Here is a 26503-nt window from a genome sequence, read left to right as displayed (position 1 = left end):
GCACTCTCACTCCACACTACCACTGCTGAGAGCTAAACTATTTGTGACATTAATTGTGCCAAAAATGGGATTCCCTGGCAGGGCTGCCCTAGGGGATGCTGTAGCAGCGGAAAGGAAGAGTTTCTACATTGCTTCCCCTAACTAGATTTCAAGTAAGCCTCCACCCTCCTACCCATTTCCTTTCAACAGGCAGGAAACATGAAGAAGGAGAGCACCTTCAAATGGTTCTTTGATAACAAACCTCGTTCAGATGGTCAGTATGACCCAAAGACAGGTGCTGGAGTCCTGCGGATTAAGAAGGTAAAGGGTATGCAATAGCCAACTGGATCAGTAATGTACAGGGTAGAATTAAAATGGATTTATAGACGCTACATGTTAAAATGGGGAGGAGGGAATGAAAGGCTGCCCGGATAATCATGGTACACAGGAATGTGGACCTTCGTTGTATCTGATCACCTTACACATCAATGATGCTCAATGCTTTTTTCATTTCTTGATAGACAAATATATGTCTGTATTTATGTCTGTATTTGGCTAGATTACCAAAGCAGACAAGGGGATATACAAAACTGTGGTTTCTGATGACCGAGGGGAAGATACAACTCAGCTTGATCTCTCTAAGGAAGGTATGTTTCTCTTCATTCATTGGGCAGGAGATATATTGTTGTCTGCTCATTAAAAAATATTTATAACCTGCCCTTTATCAACACAAATCCAGAGTGTATCAAGCAACACACTCTGGTGGGGTTTTTTTTAAAAAAAAATCATTTATTTAAACAAGAGTATGCACTTCAATAACAAGAACAAAAAACAAAAACAGCAGAACCGAATGAAAACGAAAATTATACATACACACAAGAAGTACAAATATGGGTTGTTTCATTCACATGCCCTGGAAATTATAATAATTATTATTGGTGTTGGGAGCAAATAGCATTTTAAAGAAAGATTTGTTTTATTTATAAGTAGCCCCAAACATCTGGAAGGTACCAGGTAGGGTTCAAATTCCCACTCAGCATAAATCTCCCTGGGTGACTTTGACCTCTCATTTTCTCTTGGCTCAATCCACCTAAACTGGATTTGTTGCGTGGATAAGAGGAAGAAAGACTTGTGTGGCCAGCACTTGCCAACAGCTGTGCTGTCTGGGGATGATGGCAACTGTAGACCCAAACATCAGGAGGGTACCAGGTTGAAGAGGATTGATGCCCATTCTTCTGAGCTCCTTGGAAGAAGGGCAAGATCTGAGTGAAATTCTAATTGAATAACCCCTAATTCTCTTCCAAGTAATCCCACGGTTATCCAGAACATAGTTTGAAAATGTAGCCATTCTGATATGTTTGCTACGTGTTGCTGCTTGTTTGTTTTTATCTACTTAAAAGGATTTTTTAAAATGTGTTTTACAGCGTTTGATGACATCCTCAAGGAACTTGCCAGGATCAGCGGTAGGTTGTTTACTTCTAAACCCACATCCTTGTGGTATCAATAACATTACATTAAAGATGCAAATAGGTACAAGGCTTCCGCCTTGCTGAAGCTAAGCAGGTCTGGGTTTGGTCAGTGCCTGGGATCAGTGGCCTCTGGGAATGACATGTATACATACCGGAACCTGTCTTTGCTATCATCATGGAAGAAAGGCAGAAAGTGTGTTAAAAGAAAAGCAAAAATAAAAATAAAAATAGGAGGCCTGATCATCTTTCTCAACTGCATTTCCATCCCCACAACCCCTCCCTCCCCACAATTCTCTATTTAGTTCTTTCTGCATCACCTTTGAAAGTCCAGCCTACTGTAGAAGGCATCAAGATCTACAGCGAGGTGAAATACTACACAGATGCCATGAAAGCAACCTGGGACCACAAGTACGTGTTTATTTATTACTGCTTAATTGATTTAGAATGCTTATACGCCCACTTTATAGCTCCAAGCGTTGCTCAGGGTCTTGCAAAGGATTCTCAAAACGAAATTACATTCAAAACTAAAGTTTGATGTAGATGTTCAGTTTCATTGTTCTGCATTGAACAATGACAATAAAGATTATCCTATCCTATCCTATCCTATTTCACATTCAGATCTAGCATTTTTGGAAATTATTAGCATAAGAGGTATGTGTACTCATGGGTGGGGAAGTGTTCAAAAATGACACGTCCACATGGTTTGCACAATCATATCTTGGTTTCTTAAGCCAATATATGCCTTTTGCCTGCATGCCACCACTTCTCTAACCAATTCTCAGCAATTGAGCTTTGTTTTAAAGATGGAGGGGGGGAGGGAAACCTTTACACCACTTGTCAGAAGTCATTGCCTCCACACCTGAAAATATGGGACAAATGTTCTGGTAAAATGAGAGGGGGAATTGCTGCTCTCTTCTGCCTTAAACTCGAAGGCACGGGGTTTGGTTCAGCATTTGTAGTTCTTTGTCTATGAAACTGATGGAGTGGACTAGTCTGCTTCAGGAAGGGTGAAACAAAGGTCAGCCCCCTATTTTTGAATCAGGAAGGGAGGGAGGGAGGAACAAAGGAACATTGGAACCTCTGAGTGTAGCAAAAGGCCATACACCCCAATTTTAGATATTTTCCATAACTTAACCCCTAGGTTTTTAACTCTCTGTGGCAGTAATCCATCAATCACATTCCCCAGAGAAGAGGCTGGTTGGCCCCAGCACTATGACGTCTGGCCCCATCACTATGACGTCTGGCCCCAGCACCATTGCTCTGACATAGTTAAATGTTGTTGTTGCTTTACATCATGGTAATCCAATGTCATCCTGTTTATTCAGCGACAAGCGCGTGGAAGGAGGAGACCGACTGAAAACAGGAACAACCATGGAGCAGGTTTGGCTCCACATCCTGGATCCCAAGGAGTCGGACAAAGGCAAATATACTTTGGAGTTGTTTGATGGAGAAAAATCACGCAAGCTGTCAACTGACTTGTCTGGCAAAGGTAAGCAGCAAGCCAACAGCTTTTTTTTTTTTTAGAATCATAGAATTGTAGAGTCGGAAGGTACCCCAAGGGTCATCTTTGCCTCCACCTCAACACCCAACACTCCGCCTGGCCTTTGGTTTTTCCTCTCTCTAACACTGGCATAATTAACCCTTACACTGCAAACTGAATGATCCTTGCCGTTGCACCTCCAGCCATTTGAAGCTAAGGAAGACCTGCTGACTAAAGTCCTGCTTTCTCACCCCACAAAGATGAGTCTCCCTGGCCTAGAAAATTAACATTCTGTGACTTTGCTAAGCTCCTGTCTTAGCTCACTTAGCTCCATCTTAGAGGAGATCCTGGTTTAACACTCCTTCCTGCAGGATTAGAGTTGGAAGAAAAATTTCCACAGATTCAACAACATTTCTGATGTCAGATTTGACTTTTTGAATTTCAGATATTTATAGATTTTTGTACTGATATTTGATTTTAAGGGATATGTAATATTTGCTATTGCAAAGGAGCAATGTGATGTCACTGAGTGGCAGGAGACTGAGCTATGGAACAAAGTTTACTTAATACACTGCAACTCTTACAACAACCAAATTCAAAATGGCTACTACTACCCTGCATCTGCAATCCTATATGCACTGGGAGTAAGTGCCACTGAATTAAATGGCATTCATAGGCTTATGCTGTAAGTTTCAGTTACTTGTTGGTGTTCCACAGAACTGTTTCCCTCCATGTACTTATTCCAATAACACTTTGGTTCCTACTTATCATTCCTACCTGAGATGTTGCTGGAAATTTAGAATTCACTGTCATTTAAGCTCTACATTTCCCCCCTCCAGTTTCTAGAATAACCTTCCCTTCTCCTCTCCCAATGAACAAGACTCTGTTTTCACTAATGGAGACTAATTCCCCATGTTAGAGAGGGCAACTGAGCATTTTCCGTCCAGATTTATGGGCATAGGTGTTTGGGATAATAGAAAACATTTTACTGCTGACAATCTTTCCTTTTCGTTGGCTGCTTTTGTATTTGCCTTAAAGCTATCTATCTATCTATCTATCTATCTATCTATCTATATGGTGGAAAGAGTTTGGGCACTTCATTGGAGATGAATGACAATTCTGTGTGTAGGAGACAAATAGAGGACAAGAACCTGGTATTGTTTTCATATTTCAACAGTAGAGAAAAACATGGCTCATTCAGTCAAAATCTCTCTCTTTTTGCAGTTTTCGATGATGCGCTGGCTGAACATCAAAGGCTCAAGTAAGTTTTTGCTCCAAACTCTTTCCTTTTCAATAGAAAATCTCTACTTGTCACTTAACCAAGACTCAATGCAGAGGAAGGTTTTGCTTCCTTTCTGAGCATGCGCCAATCATCTGGGTGTGAAGCTGATGCCCTAACTGTGTACTTCGTGACAAAATGTGCATCCTGAGATAGGAAGCAGTTAGCATGGCATCTACACCAGCCTGCTCATCCTCTTAGCGATCCTTTGTAGCCACATTGTTTTCAAGAGGCACCTGCCCTTTGGAGCAAAGTAGTCTGCACTGGACCTACCATTAAACAAAGGGTGGTATAATTTGTTCTTCTGACAGCTGCCAAACTAGATCTTGTCCAAAAAGCACTGATGGCAAGCTTTGTTTTAAAAAAAACAAAACCCAGAAAGTGGGGTGGGGAGACATGCAAGTTTGAAATGCCAGCTGGGAGAGTAGCCATATTACTTGTGGGATGTGAGGGGTTTATATTTGCCCTACAGTTGGGGTGATGGTGTCTTTGTTAGTGTTTTAATTTTAATTAAGGATGGGAGGGCTTTGGATATTTATGGTGGAACTCTCTAATCTAATTAGCCAGTACAGTGTGTGGTGACTAGAGCATTGAACTTAGACCTGGGTTCAAATACCTGATCAGCCATGAAGCCAACTGGGTGGGCCTTAGATGTAAAACACTCTCCCCCCCACCCCCAGCTAGAGTGGCAGGGAGGGAGAGAAATTCAACTCAGGTCACATTTAAAGGTCAATCTACCTAACTCACACTTTCTGAAACCAATATGAGAACCAAAACATAGCCATTTTCAGAATTTGCACTTTTCTGAATTTTCAGTGCAGTTCTCCAGCCAAGTAAGGGGTACAGAAATGTATATATTGCAATAAACTGTGCATTGAATAGGAATATACATAGTGGGGGGGTATGCAAAAAAAATTACATTAAGGAAAATTTGCTTTGCAAAAATGTACATATTAGGCAACATTGCATTCGGAATTGTATATATTTGGACTTTTAAAAATTGCAAATTGGTGTGGAAATTTGGAGAACTGAGCTTAACACTGGGGGAAAAATGAGAAACCAAGAGAAACTGAAACTGGCCCATTCATCTGCCCCTCCTTTGAACCTACATCACGGGGTTATTATGCAGCTTAAATGGGTTGGCTCCTTGGAGTAGGGGAAAGCAGAGATTCAGGAATGAAATCTCTTTATGAGTATTAGATACTCATTTAATAAGAAAAACCCTATGCTGATTTCACAATATCATTTTTCATCTTAGGGAAGCAGCTGTTGTGGAAGAGCGTGAGTATACAAAAGTGCAATCTTTGTTGACTGAACCAAAATGCATCAAAAGCGCTTGTTTTGTATTGTATATTGTACTGTGACACACGGGGCAAACGAAGGCTAACCGACACCCGGGGCAGGGCAAACCGCCAGCTGCACACGCGTTGCACTGCTACGTATGACGCATGCGTGGCGTCGCTACGTAGGGCGCATGGGCAGTGTCGCTACATACAGTGCATGCATGCGACACCGCGCATGCATTGTACATAGTGGTTTGCCGCCAGCGCCGCCTGAGCACTGTACAGACGGTGGCAGGATCCTCTGCTCGGAGCTGCAGTGGAGGGATCCTCCACTTGCGGCTGTAGTGGCGACGGAGGGATCCCACCGCCACCCATACGGCGCTCAAGCGGCGCCGGTGGCAAACCGCTATGTACAACGCATGTGCAGCGTCGCCATGTACAGCGCATGCGTGCAAAACAGTGCATGTGTTGTGCGTAGCGGTTTGCTGCCAGCGCTGCTCAAACACCGTATGGACGGCAGTGGGATCCTCTGCTCACGGTTGCAGCTGTGAACTGAGGATCCTCCACATGCGCCTGCAGCGGTGCAGTGGCTGCTCGCACCGTCACGCCTGGGGGATGGGGCAATTACCCCATGGGGTGCCTTCTTGTCACCTGCCCCCAGACATGGCATCCGGGGCACGCACCCCATCCCCCCTTGCGACGCCATTGGTGACACACTTTCATTTCCCTTGGTCATGGAAAGGAGGTCTAGGGGCAGTACCAGTGGGTTGAGTTTCCTATGGATCCAAAAGTATTGGAGACTTAAAGATGTCTTTCTAATATGAGCCATCCTCATAAATATACAAGTTGGACATATAAGAAGCAAGCAGACACTCTTTCAGCATGTCCAAAGGGATAATATTCCGCAGCAGCATCAACTCCATCCCTGCCATCAAGGCTGCTCCACCCATTTCAGTTAACTCCAGGTGGAAAGCTCTCTCAAGTTCAAACTGCAAGCTGCTTTTTTGCTATCTGACCCCTGTTTGCAGCTGGAGGAGTATCACCTTCTTCGAGCTTTGATGTGCATTGCATTCTGAAAGCTACGAAGAGAGATTCCCAGCTATCACAAGATCATCTTCTGGCCTTAGCTCTCAGCTGTGAAGCATCAGCTGATTGTCCTGTTCAAACAGTCAGTAGCCTAACCAAGGAACAGTCAAGCAGCAGTCATAACATTATTAATATATAAGCTTAGTAGACATTCCTCTTTTGGTGGGAAAAGGTGAGGTGATAGTTGAATAAATAATAATGATATCTGATCTTTTGCCAGGCCGAGCAAAAGTTGTTCGGGGCCTTCCAGATGTTGCCACCATAATGGAGAACAAGGTAATTCTAATGTTATGGACAGGTTAACTCTAGCCCTAATAGTAGGGGAACAACTTCTTCCTCTGGGTGCCCTAAACTGCTTGAGAGCCCTTACAATTTATAACATCATGGATACAATAATGCCCCCTTTCCACACCCTAATTCATTAACAGGACCATGGTCTAAATCTTTTTCTCATATTTACATTTCTCTGTGTATGTATGAGGCAAGGAAAAGACACACAAAGGGAGGGCATTTAAAGCTCCTGATTGTGATTAGTAGCAAATCACAGTTTCCCATATTCAGAGAAAATGGTAAACTATGGTTTGTTACCAACTGAGTCTGGAAGCTTAAAATAACCTCCTCTGCATGTAACAGAGGTGGAGTATGTGAACGTAATGCTCACTAAGGCTTACACGTAGCAACTGAATTGGTGCTGCATCCATTTTATAAGGGCATAATAAGTTTAATATACTCTCCCACTCAGAGACCTCTCTTATCTGTATTGCTCTTCTTTTGTAAAGCCTGAATTCCTATCACTAATGCTATGTTTGTTTGTTTGTTTGTTTGTTTGTTTGTTTGTTTGTTTAAGACTCTCTGCTTGACATGCATCATATCTGGAGATCCTTATCCGGAGATCACTTGGTACAAAAACGAGCAGGTCATTACATTCAAAGATCGGTACAAGATGGAAGTGAAAGGGACCGTTATCACCATCACCATTGAGAATGTCAGCAGCGAGGACTCTGGGAAATTCAGCATCTATGTCAAGAACAAGTGGGGCTCTGAAACTGGCAGGGTTACCGTCAGTGTGTACAAGCATGGAGAAGAGCCTAAGGAGCTAAGAGATGAGCAGGCCTTGATCAGAGCTAAGCCTTAGCCCAACGTCTTGTTTCAACCCCAGAGCTCACATAAAATAATCAGATAGAAGAGATTTATTTTCCTTCCTCATTTGCAGAGCATTTCTCTCACTGCCAAATAACTGCCACCAGTATACCTGGATTGGTGCTTCCAGGACAGATTACCAGCTATGCTGGCTATGTTCTACCTCCACTGTCAGAGGCAGTATGGCTCAGAACAGCAGCTGCTGGGAATCACAAAGGGTGAGAGCTCTGTTGCACTCAGTTCCTCCTTTGAGCTTTTCATGGGCATCTGGTTCACCACTGTGAGAAAAGGATGCTCAGCTCGAAGGGCCTTTAGCAGCCTGATCCAGCAGGATTCTTCTTGTGTTCTTATGACTGCCTGAAGCCGCAACTCCTCTCCTTTTAGAAATTAAGCACTAGAGAGAAATAATTCCCCAGCCCCTACTCTTGTGTTAATTAATATCCTGACAGTATTTCCTTAACACAGCACGCATGCACACTTAGATAGATACATGGGAAGGAAATAAATACCTATGAAGAATCAAAAACCAGTGGAGACCCATCTGTTTTTACATGGTAAAGGCAATCTGTGATGGACAGTGTCATTGGGTTGGATCCAGGCTAAGCTAATTGAACGTAGGTCCCATGGAAATCAATGGATTGGGGAAGTCATGACTGAACTTGCATTGAAATAAATAAAACTTGAATTCAGCCAGCAAAATTCCTCATATGTTCACCCAGAAAATTTGTTTGGGGTGTCAATCTTAATCTGCATCCATCCTGCTGTTGTTTTTTTAAATCTATCCTAACTAGTGGGCATGCACAGTTTGTACTGCCTCCTTCCTAAACCTAGAACAGCTGGTGCCAAGGGACAGTTCCAATGAAATGGCTGGAGGTTGGAGGCAGCACTTGGCAGTCAAGGTAGGAGGCTGGAAATGAAGCCCGGTTTTCTTGTAGGCACCCAGGAAAATACAAAGTAAGAGGCATGTGCAATGGACTTCCCCAGTCTACTGAGTCCCTCTGAAGGACAACTGCTGCAGTGAATGGACATGAGGGTCCATCTTTAATCAAGCATCTTTCCACACAGATGCCTCATGGGAAACTCAAAAGCAGGGCATGATGGCAATAGCTCTCCCCACATTGTGCTTCCACCTAAACACACACATCCAGTAGCTGGTATTCTGTAGCATACAATTTCTGACTCTTTCTAGCTGATTTTGTCGTAGTGATCTGAGCTTGTGAAAGTGCCAACCACCACCACATCCCTTGGTAGCCCATTTTTTGAAAATATTTCAGAACACAGCTACGGGGAGTTGCATCAGAGCATCCATAGGTCAGTACTATACTTGAAAATCCCACTTGGGAAATGTCGACTTACAAGCTAAGGGCCCCTCCAGACTGGTGCTTTATTGTGGGTGATTTCACAATAATTTTGTTTTAGTAGTGGCTTTATTCTGCTCATTAGTTCTGTGATGCTTCCCCAATGCTACCTCATTATTGATGTCTGGAAAGGCTGCAGCAGAACAAAAGTGGGACACACACAAACACACACACCCAAAACATTTGTAGCATGAAAAGTCAAGGAATTTCAGCAGGAAGTCACAGGATGTACACTGATTGGAAATGAAGTAGTGTGACCACCCCAACTTTTGTAGGTGCAAATAGTGGGATTGCATATGACGTCCCCGATAGGATGATGATGATGATGATGATGATGATGATGATGATAATAATGATGATGTTGTTATTTATACCCAGCACATCCTGAAATAACAATTTTAAAAATCTGGGTTCACCATGTTAAAAAGGGACTTGTCAATCAAGCTCTATTGGAAAGTTTTGGGACTTGGGTGGTATGTCAGCCAGGTCTAAGAGTGATGCTAGGTCTACAGTGGCTCATTCACAAATTATAACATGATATTGCGGTTGCCCAGTGACGAGCAGGCATGCATGACTCAGCCCTGGCAGACAGAAAGAAAAGAAAGTGTACTTTAGAGAATGGGGAAAGTGGGGAAGGAGAGGTGCTTGGAAAGAGTGACGGGCCTAAAGCTGGATCTCTTTACAGGACAAACATGGCCTGAACTAGAGTACAGAAGATGCTGAATTTGTTTTTCATGAAAAACAAACCTGAAATCAAACGCCTATAGCAGCAGCAGCATTATTACCTGAATTATTATTATGATGATGACCATGGTCATCCCACCTTATAAGGAGCTCAGGACAGTATACGTTATTCCCGTCGACTAATTTTATTCTCACAGTAACAACCCTGAAAGGTAGGCTAGTGGTAGAGTTGGTGTGTGGCTCAAGGTCACCTCGTGAGTTTGATGGTTTAGGTCTCAGTCTACAGCACTATATACTAGGGTCACATCCTTTCCACAGTATTCATTTAAAGCACATGGTTTCCCCCCCCCAAAAAAAAAAATCCTGGGAACTATAGTTTAGAGTGCTGGGAATTGTAGCTCTGTGAGGGGTATACTTCCAGGATTCATTGGGTGAAGTCATGTGCTTTGATTTAAATATGCTTTAACTGAATAGCATGGATATATCTGAAGTCAGAGACCTTCCTGCTGGTGTTAATAGCAGTGGCTCTGTTCTGGATGTAGAGTGCAGGTGACACTTTTTCAGAAAGAAGGCTTGAGTGGACTTCTGATGCATTTATTCCTTGGAGTTATTAATCAAGAATCTGTAGTGAGCTGTTTTGTGGTTCATGCTATGTTTTTAATATTCATGTTAAAGAAAACATAGAAATGTGACAAGAGCAAATGATGATGCTTGGTGATGAGGCGTGCATTAATAAACTAGAAGTCTAAAACTTGAATTCATGGCTGCTCACCTGTGTGCTACCTAGATCTAAAGAAGTTTGAAGGTCTTCCTTCGTTATGGAAAGGGTTAACAGGGGTTGCCCAACTCCCTCCCCCCACCCCCTGGTGGCCAAATATAGGTGAATATTTAATGCAGACACACTTCAGACCACTTGAAAGAAGCACACAGACCGCTGGTGGTGTTGGGGAAATATTGGGGTTCAATACCCAAGTCCCTATGAGTTCAGCCTATGTGGCCAATAAAATCCAGACTTCAATTGCCGGTCACGAAGGGTGTTTATTTAAGCGTTGTAAGGCCAGTGCGGCAACCTCAACCAGCAAGTAGTTGAGAGGATGGCACACCAAATATGAGAAAAGCACAAGCATTTGTACATGTACCAGCAAAAGAAAGCAAAAGGGCCGTTATCTGCATATATGGCAGTACTTCCTTGTACTAGCTTCTACTGAAGCTTTTGGTCTGCCATAGTCAAAACAAACAAACAAACAAAATACTTTCCAGTAGCACCTTGTTGTTGTTGTTCAGTCGTGTCCGACACTTCGTGACCCCATGGATTAGAGCACGCCAGGAACCCCTATCCTCCACTGCCTCCCGCAGTTTCACCAAACTCATGCCAGTCGCTTTGAGAACACTGTCCAACCATCTTGTCCTCTGTCGTCCCCTTCTCCTTGTGCCCTCCATCTTTCCCAACATCAGGGTCTTTTCCAGGGAGTCTTCTCTTCTCATGAGGTGGCCAAAGTACTGGAGTCTCAACTTCAGGATCTGCCCTTCCAGTGAGCACTCAGGCCTGATTTCTTTAAGGATGGATAAGTTTGATCTTCTTGCAGTCCATGGGACTCTCAAGAGTCTCCTCCAGCACCATAATTCAAAAGCATCAATTCTTCGGCGATCAGCCTTCTTTATGGTCCAGCTCTCACTTCCATACATTACTACTGGGAAAACCATAGCTTTAACTATACAGACCTTTGTCGGCAAGGTGCTAAAGTAGCACCTTAGAGACCAGCTAAGTTTGTTATTGGTATGAGCTTCTCAAGACATAGCAACTTTCTTAGCTCCCCCTCCTTTCTTTGTCCTTAACACTTACAGCGGTATCTCCTGTTGTTCCACCTTTCTCTCGTGGTTCTCTTGCAAACACATCCTTCACTTGCTCATCCCCCTCTCACACACATTTCAACTTTCTTTAATTCTTTAATTTCTATACTATGTCTCAGACAGTGGTCCATGGATCTTAGTGTGTTCATATTCACGTGATAAATTTAAAGCACATGGATCCCCCACATAATATTGGGAACTATATTTTGTTAACGGTGTTTGGGAATTGTAACTCTGGGAGGATAAATTACAGTTCCTAGGATTCTTTGGGGGAAGTCATTAGCCTTAAATATAAGGTGTAGACATGACCAAAATCTGCCACGCTATTTTGTGTTATAAATGCTCGCAAAAGCATTTGTGGCCATTTGTCATGTCCTCCTCACCCTCTCTAGTGGCTAGGGCTGGTTAGCTAATGTCATAGTCCCTTTGACACAGCAGCTTAAATTTTAGCTCCCCAGGGTCAGCAGAAGTCAAAAGAGGTAACTGGCAGAGTTGAGCAGGATTGCTTAAGAGATAATGAACTTTTCTGGTGTTACAGCTGAATGTGTCCTGTTATGAACTAAATGCCTTCAGGCACAAAAGGACAATTCTGATACCATTAGGAAGCAAGAGAAGAGGAACTGCATAACCCAAAAGAGGAGGCAGATTTGAAGAAATTGGCATATGCTATGTGGTGGGAATGTGGAAAAATTAGGAAGTTTTGGGACATTATATATAACGAACTAAAAAAGATGTTTAAAATCCCAATCACAAAACGACCAGAAGCCTTCTTATTAGGGATAATGTCAACTGAAATCAAAAAAGAAGTAAGTATGTATGCAACATCCGCAGCCAGAATTTTAATTACAACATACTGGAAAAAAATGAAACTACACCTACAAAATCAGAATGGCAAGTTAAACTATTAGAATATCTGCAAATGGCAAAAATGACAGGGAGGATAAGAGAGTATTCAATGCAAAAAGTAAATCAAGAATGGATTATATTTAAGAAGTATCTGAAAAATTACTGTGATCACAAAAACCTCCTGGCAGATCTTGAATGAGTCTTGCAATGTACAGACAATATATGTAAATTTAATGTTTCTATTTAATTTTTCTTTTATTTTTATTTTTTATTTCTTTATCAAAAAGCTTTATGAAAATAATGTAACAATATGACACTGCGTAAAATATGACAAGTGTAATTTAGCTTTTTTGAGAACATTCGGAAGTCTACTTTAGGTCTTTTTAAAATTTCTTGTATTCTTTTTTAATCTTTTTGTTATATAGGACGAGATATGGATTGTGAGATGGTATGTTGTTGTATAATTTTGTGAAATACGTTTAATATGTTCAATAAAGTTTTATTTTTAAAAAAGAAAAGAAAGCATAAAAGGGGAAGAAGAAGAAGAAGAAGAAGAAGAAGAAGAAGAAGAAGAAGAAGAAGAAGAAATTGGCTAACTTATACTGTATGTAAAGATGCAAATTCAGAAACAATTACAATGATTTAAATAGAAATGCAATACTTCTCACTGCAGTGGGAAAGACTGCTCAAGTGACCTGTGTACAGGTATCTACTCTCCAGGCCTGCTGTCAAGGTGCTAAGTGTTGTTGGGCAGCTTCTTCAAGGCCCCTCCTGCTTTCCCTTCCTAGGTTATTTCTTTTTAAACTAGCCTGGAACCAGACAGCCATTCATGACTGTCCTCTGTAAAGTAAGACATGGCCACCCTGTCTGAGAGAGCCCTAATCTCCATCTCATACGTACGTATGCTTTTCTGCTTCAAAGCTAGCTCTGAAAATGTGTTCCTACACAGGGTCTGCATGATTCAGTTGCTATTGGTCCAAGTCTAGGAACCCTTGGAGATTCTCTGAGGAGAAGATGGCTCCACTCCCTGGTCCATCCCATGTGGGGCTGTGTGTACCAGAGTCCACATCTCCCCAGAACAGATTCCTTGGATGATGAGGAGAGCCTTGAGGAGATATCCCCACAGCTTGAAACCCCAGGGCCTAGCAGAAGCCAGTGGCCACAGAAGGCATCAGCCCATCAACTGACCAGATACAGCATTTAGTGGGTGGGGCCTCTACTCAATAAATACCTACGCTATAAAAATAGGAACTTACAAATATATGAAGCTGCCTTAAACTGAGTCAGACTTTTGGTCTGGGGTTTCACCCAGCAGTCTTTCCTAGACCTACATGGAGACATCCAGGATTGAAGATGGAACTTTCTACATACAAGGTCAATGTTCTACCACTGAGCTACAGCCCTTCCCTGTAAAGAGGGGGTGGGTGGGGAGAAACAAGTTGCCAGTTGCTCCAGGACCCTGCTGGTAAGACTTTTATGTCCTACCTCAGCTGCAGGATCACTAATTGTGACCCGCCCTCAGAAGACTCTGCCATTAACAGCCGAAGGACTGTCTGAACAAAAAGCTCTCTGTCTGCTGGCGAGAGGAAAGCTGAGAGGGGACCAGCCTAGCCTCCCATGGAAGGGAGTTCCACCATCTGGGAGCAGCCACCGAGAAATCCCTCTCTTGTGTCCTCACCAAAAGTGCCTGGACCAAAGTCATATAAGGTTTTGTAGGTCAAAACCAGCACTGATTTATGCCTGGAAACAGACCAATAGCTCGTGGTGCTGTTGCTAACAAGGAGTTTTCAGTGAGAGCCTGGAGTCACCAAGCCTTTCACCACCAGGAGCAAATCAATTCAACAGTACTTTGCAAGTGCAAAGCTGCTCCAAACCAGGACTCATGATGTCATGTTTCTCAAAGTATGGTGCAGGGGTATTAAGATGGTTTCCACCTCTTGGCATTTCAGGAGGGGGTGGGTGGGGAGAAACAAGTTGCATACAGTTACAAAAAGAGGGGAAAGTATTACTCTTCCATTCTGTTATCAAAAGGGGTGGGAGTGCATTGTGTAGTATGCAGGACTAGAAATGTTGACCTACCATAGGTAGGTCAGACCTGGTAGCACACAAATACTACTTCAATTAAGCAATCTCGTGGCAAACAAGGTTACACTGCAGTGTAAAGCCGGCCAAAGTTAACAAGCCATCGTCCTGGAGTGACGAGTCATCTCTGTTCTTTGGCCCTGTGCCCAAAAGGTGTAGAGGTCTGGAGTAGAGGGGGGGGTCAAAGACCCATTACTATTTTTGCAGCAGGGTCCCTGTCTCCAGCATTCTAGAGCCATCCAATCAGCATGAAAGGGGAGCTTCGTAGCCACGGAGAAGAAGTCTTCTTATCATTTGTACTGATTGGAGCCAATCGGAGTGAAAGGAGGTGAGTTGGCCACTGAGGATTGGCTCCAAGGGTCACCCTGGAGAAGGCACATGGGAAGAACACCATTGCTCCAAAACTAAGCATTTAGGAACACTGAAAACACAAGGTGCCTCCGTTTTCAAGAGAATGGTTTGCAAGTTCTGTTATGCACAACGGAACTTCAAGGAAAACACAGCTTGAGTCACTGCAAAGGAAGATATTGGAGCACTCCAAATCATTTGCCCATGTACGTGTGCAGAAAATAGTACTGTAGCTCTCACTGAAAAGCAACACAGGGAGATCTGCATTGATTGTTGCAATTAGCCCCTAATTATTATTGTTGTATAATCTAAGATTATAAGAGGTTGTGGCTGTAACTGGAGTATGGCTGTGACTATCATAAACGGACCGTGAACTTCTGAATTTGCCCAAGGTGAGCTCCCGTTGCTCGGTCCCAGCTCCTGCCCACCTAGCTGTTCGAAAGCACGTCTAAGTGCAAGTAGATAAATAGGTACTGCTCCGGCGGGAAGGTAAACAGCGTTTCCGTGCACTCCTTTGGTTCACCAGAAACGGCTTAGTCATGCTGGCCACATGACCTGGAAGCTGCACACTGGCTCCCTCAGCCAGTAACGTGAGATGAGCACCGCAACCCCAGAGTCGTCCGTGACTCGACCTAATGGTGAGGGGTACCTTTACCTTTACCTTTAGGAACAAAGGAAGCTGCCTTACATCAAGTCTGGTCATTGGTCTATCTAGCTCAGTATTGTCTGCACTGACTGCCAGCTGCTCTCTAAGGTACTTCCAATTATCCTTCCAAATTCACATTTCTCCAGATTTTGCATGTAGTTCTCCAACCAAATAAATTTGTTCAGAAATGCTTATATTAGGGGAAGCATGCATAAAAATGCACACATGGATGAAAATAACACCAAATATATTGGGAGAAATTGCTTGCAAAAATGTGCATACTAGTCAAAATGGCATGCAAAAGTGTGTGTATTGGGAGAAATGTGCACCAAAATGTTGGCAAATTTTCATAAGGACTTTTTAAAAAAATGCAAACTGCAGGTCTTAAGTTTAGACTGGGAAAAGGAGAAACTAAAATCAACAGATTCATCCATCAGTAATGTTCTGAAGCGAGGGTGGAAGAGAAATATGATATACCACCAGGGTGAAGTGCAGTATACCAAAAAAAATGCCTAATTAGTGAAAATAGCATTTTCATGAGGACTTGATTTTTTTAAAAAAAATTACAAAGTGATATGGAAATGTAGCAAATGAATTTAAGGGTAGGAAAGTGAGAAACTGAAACTGGCAGATTCAACCACCTTTGCGTTGGATTCACCCACCCTAAATACATTGAGGCTTCCTGCCTTCATTGTTACATAAACCCTGGATCTTGAAATACTGTGTGATTTGCCAATGCCTGTTCCTGTGAGTCAAGGCTTGCACCGACCCAATGACCGGAAGGTTATTTCCACAAAGCCAAAATTTAGGATTAATTATTGATAGTTCCTCGTATAATCATTTGCAGCTTGAATCTGGACAGGATTCAAGATTCACATCTTTATAAATGGCACCAAGTTAAGTTGGGGACACCAACAACTGCTCTTGCCCTGCACCAGTAGCCTGTCATTCTGTCATTCCTGGTTTCCAAAATGGCATTCAATGGCACGTGGCAGGTCTACAGCCAAGAGAAATATGAAGAGTTCCTGAAAGCTATTGGTAAGCAGCTCCTTGCTATTTCCAGAAGAGACAAGTTCGCTGGAGTATAATCAGGGGTCTCACGGGAGACCAGCTCTCTCTGCTTTGAGTACTAATAGAATTTGTAAAGTCCTCTGGGCAGAGAGGCAAAGGGCAGGGCTAGGAACCATGCAGACCTCTTTTGCTAGATCAAGGTGAGCAGCATCTTCTGCTACAGAATCAATCTTTCGCTGCAGTTAGAAAGCCCTTCTTTGTTACAATTCTGTGATTGTTTCCCTCCAGTTTTAGAGGCCGAGGATAGCTCAGTTGGCAATTAAGACACTTACGGTAATCTCAGGGTCATGGGTTCAAGCACCATGCTAGGCAAAAGATTCCTGCATTGCTGGGGGTGGGACTAGGTGACCCTGGTGGTGCCTTCCAATGCTACGTCATTCCTCGCCCAGTCATACATTCACAATCGCCCCAATTTAAACATCTTCCCGAAACCTTTTCAACTTCAGAATTGCTCTTTTACTGATAATATAATGCTCCTTGTTTCCAGGCAAGAGGAAGCAATCCTTCAGACAGAAAGCATGCATGGGATTCCCCACCACAGAATGGGGTGATGGTCACTGCTTTAGAAGGCATTAAATCTAAAAGGAAGGGCCATAGCTCAATGGTAGAGCATCTGATATGGATGCAGAAGATACTGGTTCAATCTCCAGGGTCTCTGAGGAGGGCTGGAAGACAGTCCCCTGCCTGAAATCCTGGAGAGCTGCTGCCAGTTGGTATGGAGTTAGATGAATCAGTGGGTCTGACTCAGTACAAGGCAGCTTCCTGTGTTTCTAAAAACGAGTGAGACACAAACATGGAGGAAGAGAGGCTTAGCAGCAGTGACTATTAGCCATGCACAGTTGACACCTGCAACCAAATGTTGCCCTTTCTAGGGCTGCTGTTCAGGATTCCAACCCCACTTCCCCTCCGGCTTCCCCCCCCCCCTCCTTCCTACAGTCATTCTGTGGTCAATGAGCATGCTCAGTTTGGGGCTCCTTTAATTTGGAGTCCCCCCCAGAAACCTGTAGATGTTGCGTATTTAGCAGCTTAATTAACGCAACTTAACAGCACCTGCCATTCTGCTTCACAGCTGTAAAACTAAGTCATGATATTTACTTTGGCCTTTAAAGAGATACACATCTTGTGAAACAACAGTGAACCTTAATATTTAAACAAGCCATTCAACAGTAGATATACCACCCAGTCATGTTGAGGTGGTGCTGTCTGGGCTACATAAAGGATTGGCACTCATAACCAGAAGCCTGGGAAATAGAAGGAATGGTAGCAAAATGGAACTTGCATTGCCTGTGAACAATGGTTGCAGGGGAGCAATAGTGGCGGAAGGCTGTGTGCTCAGGCCTGACTTGAAGGCGTCTCCAGAAGTATCTTGGGGGAAGGGGGAAACAGGATGCTCCAATAAGCAGTTCTTTGATCTGATCCAGTCAAGATCTTTCATGTTCCCCATTTATGAACACCACATCCATCTCTCTCTCTCTCTCTCTCTCTCTCCCCACCTCCCCAGCTTTGTCAGACGATATCATCAAAGCGGCTAAAGACATTAAGCCCATCACTGAAATCCAGCAAACCGGGAACAGCTTTGTCATCACATCCAAAACCCCCAACAAATCCGTCACAAATTCATTTACTCTGGGGAAAGAAGCAGAAATGACCACCATGGATGGCAAGAAAGTGAAGGTAGTAACTAATGGCTCTGAGAGTTAACAGCATTATGCCGGATCGATTGCTCAGGCACATCTGCATCACAAACTGGAGCAGAGTTGGCTCCAGTGTAAGAGTTGCTGGAAAACTGTAGCTGGTGGAGATTCCCAGATGCCTTGCCAGAACTACAGTTCCCAAAGTTCTTTGCTGGAAAGGCATTATAACCACACTTCTTTAAAAACCGTCTTGTTTGTAATGTGCAGAAAAGGGCCAGTCCAAGATATTTTGGTGCATAATGTAGAAAACTGACCACTCCTCACATGTGCATGAATCTAACACGGTGCACAATCTCCTGTGACACTAAGCTGTAGTTGCTGCTTATTTCACTGGGACTTGAGCAAGAGAAAATCCCATAGGACTGTGCCTCCTGACTCAAATCTGCCCTACCTGTTTTTACTCTGCCATCCTCAGAGGCATACGATGCAGCTGTCTCACCTAGTGCAGCTGCCTCACCTGGCTGCTGTTGTCATCCACACTTCTTCTGTTTGCCCTGCCACTTTCTCCCAGGGAAACCTGTGGTTTAGCGCTGAATTGGAACAGTTGGCCGTCAGATTTTCCTCAGATTGCTGTTTGTTCCAATTTAGCACTAAAGTGCAGGTTTCCTAGGGGGAAAGTGGTGCAACAAAGGCAAAACCTCTTGGACCTGCACCTAGAAAGTATGGGACAAGCAGGAAAGCACTCAGATGTCTCCTTTCTAAGCACAGGACAAGTGAAAGTGTGTGTGAGTCCTGAATTCTCTGTAGAGTTGCCAGACCCAGAAAAAAAGGCAGGCAAGGGAGAAATTTGATCCAGTTTTCATTTCAAGGTGAACATATCTCATTTCGAAACAATACGCAAGGCAAAAGACAGGTGTCCTTCAAAATCCACACTTCCCAAATTTTGTATTGTAGGTTTTTCAGTCAAGCAATGGGTACGAGAAGGCAACTACTAGGGTGACGTGTGTGTTAAAGTGCATATCCTGGAGAAAACAACAAAGGAAAAAATGCATTATATTGGGGGAAATTGCTTCTCAAAATTGTGAATATTAGTAAAAAAAAAATGCATTAAAATGTATATATTTGAGGAGAAATTTGCATGAAAATGCTAGTGAATTTTCACAAGGACTTAAAAAAAATCAAACTGATGTGAAAGTGTAGAGAACTGAAGAATGGAAAAATGAAAAACAGGTTCACTCATCCCTACTCACACCTGCATGTGAGAGCCCGCATGGGTGGGTTGTTAAAGCTAGGCACCGAGGCCACAGTCACACCATACATTTAAAATGCTATGGCACCACTTTAAACAGGCATGGCTTCCCACAAAGGATTCTGGGGGCTGTAGGTGGTTAAGGATCCTGAGAGGCATTAAGAGGCTCCTACTCCCCTCAGAGAGCTACAGTTCGCAGAGTAGTTTAACAGCCAAGCCCTCTTCATAGGGAACTCTGAGAACTGAAGCTCTGGGAGGAGAACAGGGGTTTGCTAACAATGCTCAGCACCCTTAACAAACTACAGTTCCCAGAATTCTTGGGGGGGAACCATGACTGTTTAACATGGTAGCAAAGTGCTATAAATGAATGGGGCAGTGTGGTCAGAGACTCTGGGCCTGGCTGGCAACCCTCAATCTTTGTGGCACAGTATTCCCAAGAGGCACCTGTTTCTTTCCCATTGAAGTGCATGGAGAAGCTTCTATTCACTTTAGGGGCTCCATAATGTACACATTTGTTTAGAATGTATGTACAGGCAGCAACCGATTTGAGTGTGGGTTACATTCCAGACCCCTGCACACATCAGTGGTGCCTGTGTAAGGTGCCCTGTCCTATTCTGCCCCTTTTTGTGATTTTTGCGTGTGTGGCATTTTCTGGGTGTTTCTGGGTTCAGGGCAATATGCACATATGAAGTCATGCACATATCAGAGGTGACTAAAACAGTAACTGCCTGTATTTATTTCCTTCATTCTGGTGCAACTCTGCCTTGGCTGTGGCCACCTATGCATGTGATCTGTTGCTGCCCAAACTTTGTGCAGTAATGGTTTTTTTCTTCTTCTTTTTTAAAACAGTGCACAGTAACCCTGGAAAATGGGAAACTAATAGCCAGAGCAGATAAATTCATCCATGAGCAGCAAGTAGTAGGCAATGAAATGGTGGAGGTGAGTAAATGCTGATATTTTAAGATGAACAGTTGCTGAAGGGTCACTTTCTCCAAAATAGGGCCTGGGAGAATGTCTGTGTCCTCTTCCTTTGGAAGCTCCTGTTCTCCCAGTGCCAGATGTGTGGGAAGTATTGGTCAAGAATGCAAGCATTTTGCTCACTTTTATTTTGGCATTTTGCATCATGTCACATGGTTCTGCAAAAAACCGCAGGCCATCTAGAGGAAGGCACTCTGCACATGCTCAAAGGGCACCTGCTCCTTTAACTATTGCAAATGTGGAAGCAAGAATCAAAGCAGGTGTAGTTGCTAATGCAACCAAGAGCATTTTGAACATGGCCACCCTATCCCCAATCCAAGTCTACAGCAGACTGGATCTCATCAGGCATATGCTCCAACAATAGCCATGGCTTGAACAAAGGTGAAAACTCACTCCAACCAGAATAGTTTCATTGGAATGTTTTTGAAGATAAATTGTATGTGTCATTTAATTTACCAAGGGATCTACTTTTAATTGGTCCCCTGGCTTCAACGATTGCCCCAATTATCTGGTTGTTTGCAGGGTTTTGGAACATGTTCTGATGTACTTTGCGTTGCTTAGGTAAGTCTTACATCTGCTATTACGAGGCAATTTAGAGAAACATTTCCCAATTTATCTTCCACAGACCATCACATCTGGCTCAGCAACATTCACCAGACGAAGCCGGAAGGTTTAAAGATGCAGAAGACAACCCAATTTTGTAGCAGTGTTTTTATATTTGGGGAATAAAGTGCCCTGTCCATCACTGATAATGTTTCCTTTCGTTTATGGAGGGTAAGACTGTCAATATGTTCTCATTCCACTGTCGGTGGCAGTGTGTTTGTGAACACCAGTAGCTGGAAGCTGCAGGAGAGGAGAGAGCTGTTGCCCTTGGGTCCTACTTGCAAGTTTGGCACAGGCATCTCATTGGCCACTGTGAGAACAGGATGGTGGACTAGATGGGCCATTGGTGCATTTCAGCAGTAAGGTTCTTCTTAAGTTTAGCAATGCTAAAGGAAATGTAAAGGGACGTTGCTGAAATTGAGAGGTCTTTGAAACTGAGAGGATTTTAGTTTTGAAAAGATTCCAAGAAAAGCTTTGGGACGAAAAGAACTCTGGTGTCACCAAATGGAATGGAATTACCATGGGTTGCTGCCAACGCTAGTCCTACTCACTGTAGATCCACTGAAACTCAGTTGGATACAACCACAAATTTGTCATGGGAAGTTTGCTTCTCATCAAATGGCAAAGATGCATCGTTAAGCATCAAGTGCCTCTCCTCTTGCAAAGGACATCAGCTTCTGCCTTTTGCCTCTTTCATGCCAAAGCCCTCATATAAGATTCCCAATAGTGCCCCTATAGCTGCCCATAAAGCTGTGCCAATTAATTACAGACCTGCAGCAGCTGAGAAGAAAGAAGAGCAAGGAACACTGTTACAAAGGTGAGAGCTGTTTCCTAGTTCTGCTGGATCTCTCAGCGGCTTTTGACACCATCGCCCATAACATCCGTCTGGACCATCTAGAAGGGAGCTGGGGGCACTTTTATACAGTGGTTCCACTCCTTCCTCCTTGGCCATGTTCAGTAAGTGGTGGGGGAGATAAGTGTTCAGACCCCTGGGCTTTCACTTGTGGGGTGCCTCAGGGTTCTGTCCTCTCCCTCGTGCTTTTCAACATCTATATGCAGCCGCTGGAAGAGATCATCAGGGGGTTTGGGCTGGGTGTTCATCAGTATGCGAATGATACCCAGCTCTACCTCTCTTTCAAATCAGAACCAGTGAAGGCAGTGAAGGTCCTGTGTGAGTGTCTGGAGGCAGTTAGAGGATGGATGGCAGCTAACAGATTGAGGTTGAATCCTGACAAGACTGTTTTTGGGGGACAGGAGGCAGGCAGGTGTGGAGGACTCCCTGGTCCTGAATGGGGTAACTGCGCCCCTGAAGGACCAGGTGCACAGCCTGGGAATCATTTGGGACTCACAGCTGTCCATGGAGGTGCAGGTTAATTCTGTATCCAGGGCAGCTGTCTACCAGCTCCATCTGGTATGCAGGCTCAGACCCTACCTGCCCGCGGACTGTCTAGCCAGGGTGGTGCATGCTCTAGTTATCTCTCGCTTGGATTACTGCACTGACTGGGAGCAGTCGCCAAGACCACATAACACCAGTCTTGAAAGACCTACATTGGCTCCCAGCACGTTTCCAAGCACAATTCAAAGTGTTGGTGCTGACCTTTAAAGCCCTAAACGGCCTCGGTCCAGTATACCTGAAGGAGCATCTCCACCCCCATCGTTCTGCCTGGACACTGAGGTCCAGTGCCGAGGGCCTTTTGGCGGCTCCCTCACTACGGGAAGCCAAGTTACAGGGAACCAGGCAGAGGGCCTTCTTGGTAGTGGCACCTGCCCTGTGGAACGTCCTCCCACCAGATATCAAAGAGAAAAACAACTACCAGTATTTTAGAAAACATCTGAAGGCAGCGCTGTTTAGGAAGGCTTTTAATGTTTAATAGATTATTGCATTTTAATGTTCTGTTGGGAGCCGCCCAGAGTGGCTGGGGAAATAAATTATTACCTGTATTATTATTATTATTATTATTATTACTGTGAATCCTCAGCTAGAGGGCCAAACCTTGGTAAAAGTAAAGGTAAAGGGACCCCTAACCATTAGGTCTAGTCGCGGACACCTCTGGGGTTGCAGCGCTCATCTCGCTTTACTGGCCGAGGGAGCCAGCGTACAGCTTCCGGGTCATGTGGTCAGCATGACTAAGCCGCTTCTGGCGAACCAGAGCAGCGCACGGAAATGCCGTTTACCTTCCCGCCAGAGCGGTACCTATTTATCTACTTGCACTTTGACATGCCTTCGAACTGCTAGGTGGGCAGGAGCTGGGACCGAGCAACGGGAGCTCACCCTGTGGCGGGGATTCGAACTGCCGACCTTCTGATCGGCAAGCCCTAGGCTCTGTGGTTTACCCACAGTGCCACCCGCATCCCTGTTACTGTGAATCCTCAGCTAGAGGGCCAAACCTTGGTACATTCGCATAATAGCTCTCTAAGAGTGACTAGAATAGGATAACAATGCTCACTTCAGGCACTCCTCCAGCATAGATACGTGCTAGTATTGACATCATCCATGCAGCCAAGAACCCATTCACAATTCTGCCTCCAGTGAAATTGTGGCACCCTTTAAAAAATGAGAACGCTAGATTTAACGAGATGGTAAGAACCTTAAAAATAAGTTCAGAATTACTGTCACACACACCCCTGCAGTTTTGCACATGGCACCAAACTAGGAGGGGTAGCTAATGCTGCAGGTGATAGAATCAGGATTCAGGATTATCCTAACAGATTGGAGAACTGGGTCCAAATTTCAATAGGGACAAATGTCAGGTTCTACACTAGGCAGGAAGAACCAGCTGAACAAATATAAGATTGGGGGACACCTGACTTATCAGTAGTTCATGTGGAAAGGACCTAAGGGTCTTAGTAGACCAGTGTTTTTCAACCTTTTTTGGGCAAAGGCACACTTGTTTCATGAAAAAAATCACGAGGCACACCACCATTAGAAAATGTTAAAAAAATTAACTCTGTACCTATATTGACTATATATAAAGTAATTTTATATATATTGACTATATATAAAGTAATTTTTCAATTTTACCCACGGCACACCAGGCAACATCTCGCGGCACACTAGTGTGCCGCGGAACAGTGTTTGAAAAACACTGTAGTAGACCACAAACTTATCAAGTCAACAATGTGATGTAGCTGTGGAAAAAGCTAATGCTATTTAGGCTGCACTAACAAAAGTATAGTGTCCAGTTGAAGGGAAATAATAAGATGGCTCTCTATTCTATTTTGGTCATACCACACCTGGAATATTGTCTCCAGTCCTGGGTGCCACAATTTAAGAAGGGTATTAACCAGCTGGTGGCAAGAGCTGCTTGACAATGGAATGGACTTCCTCGGAAGATGGTTGACTCTCCTTCCTTGGAAGTTTTAAAACAGGTTGGATGGACATCTCTCATGGGCGCTTTGGTTGAGATTCCGCATTGCAGGGGTTGGACTAGATGACCCTCAGGATCCCTTCCAACTCTACATTCTATGATTCTGTTATCTTTTACTAGCCTGACTGTGCACATATACAGCAAAACCGTCAAAACCTCCTCCTAACAACAAAGGGACATGGCAAAGGGATGGTATCCACAATATACAAAACACTACTCCAAAATCCCACAATCGCCCTAGATGCAATTAAAAAACAATGGGAGGATGACATAGGCTATGAGATTAACCCCACCCAGTGGACCAGAATATGGTCTAAACCCCCCTTTAAATCCATATCAACGAAAATGAAAGAACTCACCCTGAAACTCACCTACAGGTGGTTACAGTTTAAGGTTCATTACTGTTCCACAAAAATGTGTATCTCTTTAAAAGAAAGAAGGAAATGAACTGACCTAGTTTTGCAGCTGTGGGGCAGTACAGCAGGTGATGTTAAGTTTGTATTGATTTAAGGCCTATCAGCAATCGGATTTTACTTTGCAGTCTCCTCAGAATGCCTTTTGTTGCGCAGTTACTCAGTTTAAATACGCCAACACCTAACACCAAGAAAACTAGCGCTAATACGCCCAGGAACCTCACCTAAATGCTGGAGAGGGTGCACCTCCACAGGCACGTACCTCCACATGTGGTGGGAATCCCCAAAATCCAACAATTCTGGACAACAGTCATATGAGAAATATGTAAAACAACTAAGCAAGTATTAGAAATCACCCCAGAAATGGTGGCCCTACTAAACATATTCCAAGACAATAATGCCCACTCACATCACAAAGAACTCATAACCCACCTACTTTCAGCAGCCAGAAACATCATATCCAGACACTGGAGAGACCTGTCAGGAGTAAGCATGGACCAATGGTACCAAATAGTATGGGAAACAGCCCTACTAGAAAAATTAACCAATAAACTGAAACTGACATGGGGACAAATAGAAGAAGACGCCTTCACCTCGGTATCACATACACAGCCCAACAAGACAACAAAAATCCACCAACAGCATACAAATCAATATGGCTAACCTGATCCAAAACACCCACCCACCCCACTCCCACATGAAAACAAAGACCACCACAGCCAATCACAAACGAACAACCAGTGGCGGAGGAAGCCTCCGTGCTGCCCGGGGCGGCGGTGCTGAGGCACCCCCCTGGGGGCAGGGGCGTTACAGTGCATGCGTTGTGACATCACAGTGCATGCGCCATGACGGCGTGGCGTGTCGGATGCACTGCACATGCCTGGAATTTCCAGGCGTGCGTAGTGGATTCAGCCGGCACTGCTGCAAGCCAGCAAGCGAGCGGCGGGTCGTGGGGCTGCCCTGTCCGTAAAGAAGTACAGACGGGGTGCCAGGCGGTGGGGGAGGGGCCAAGGAGTGTCACCCCCCTCCCCTGGAACCCGGGGCGGAGCGCCCTTCCTACGCCCCGCCCTTCCTACGCCACTGCGAACAACCATACCCTAGGCCAAACCCAACCTCTCTCACCACCAAAGGAACACAAGCGAATAGCAGAGAACCTGCACAAGCAACGCTGACATCAAACTCTCTATATATTAAGTAAAATAGAAACATCGCCACCCGACCCCACCCACACTCGCCTTTCCCCCCTCCACCTCTTTCCCCCTTTTCATCCTAATGTCTCAACAAATGAAACTGATCTGTAAAAAAATTACTTGGAAAAGAAAAAAGAGACACTGCCCATACTTTTGTAAACCAATAATTTTTTAAAAAATAAAAAAAACATTTTAAAAAAATCATGATGGTAGAACTGTGGAGCTGGAAGGAGCCCAGTGTGAGGCTTGAACCCACAACACTGAGATTAAGAGTCTCATGTTCTAGTGATTGTCATCCAATATTGCTCAAATATGTGTGTATTACTTTCGTTTCCCTCCTTCTCCTCAGAGGGCTGGGAAATAGAAACCTAAAGGTTTGTGGATTAGTCCCTGGACATTACTTAATAACTGGGGCAGGGCTGCAGCATGGAACTAGAGTCCAGATTGTGTTTTCATTGGTGGAGCA

General features: G+C 44.0%; 2 protein-coding genes across 2 annotated transcripts in view; both read left to right on the top strand.

Moving 5' to 3' along the window:
* Positions 1–9434, top strand: part of MYOM3 (myomesin 3) — a 47213-nt gene extending 37779 nt beyond the window's left edge. Inside the window, exons 29-37 of the mRNA XM_033157761.1 lie at positions 190–300; positions 539–626; positions 1404–1442; positions 1751–1856; positions 2774–2937; positions 4153–4189; positions 5466–5488; positions 6797–6852; positions 7424–9434. Coding sequence (XP_033013652.1) covers positions 190–300; positions 539–626; positions 1404–1442; positions 1751–1856; positions 2774–2937; positions 4153–4189; positions 5466–5488; positions 6797–6852; positions 7424–7711 — 912 coding nt within the window. The 3' untranslated portion in view covers positions 7712–9434. The remainder of the gene's footprint in view (positions 1–189; positions 301–538; positions 627–1403; positions 1443–1750; positions 1857–2773; positions 2938–4152; positions 4190–5465; positions 5489–6796; positions 6853–7423) is intronic.
* Positions 9435–16410: 6976 nt separating this feature from the next.
* LOC117051404 (fatty acid-binding protein, liver) lies at positions 16411–21210 on the top strand. Its single transcript, XM_033157760.1, has 4 exons — positions 16411–16569; positions 18104–18276; positions 20335–20424; positions 21089–21210. Exons 1-4 carry the CDS (start codon positions 16503–16505, stop codon positions 21137–21139), a joined length of 381 nt encoding a protein of 126 aa, XP_033013651.1. The 5' UTR covers positions 16411–16502; the 3' UTR covers positions 21140–21210.
* Positions 21211–26503: the final 5293 nt, after the last annotated feature.

This window comes from Lacerta agilis, chromosome 8, assembly GCF_009819535.1.
Source record: "Lacerta agilis isolate rLacAgi1 chromosome 8, rLacAgi1.pri, whole genome shotgun sequence".
In the NCBI taxonomy this organism is placed as follows: domain Eukaryota; kingdom Metazoa; phylum Chordata; class Lepidosauria; order Squamata; family Lacertidae; genus Lacerta; species Lacerta agilis.
This window is presented reverse-complemented; position numbering and strand designations above follow the sequence as displayed.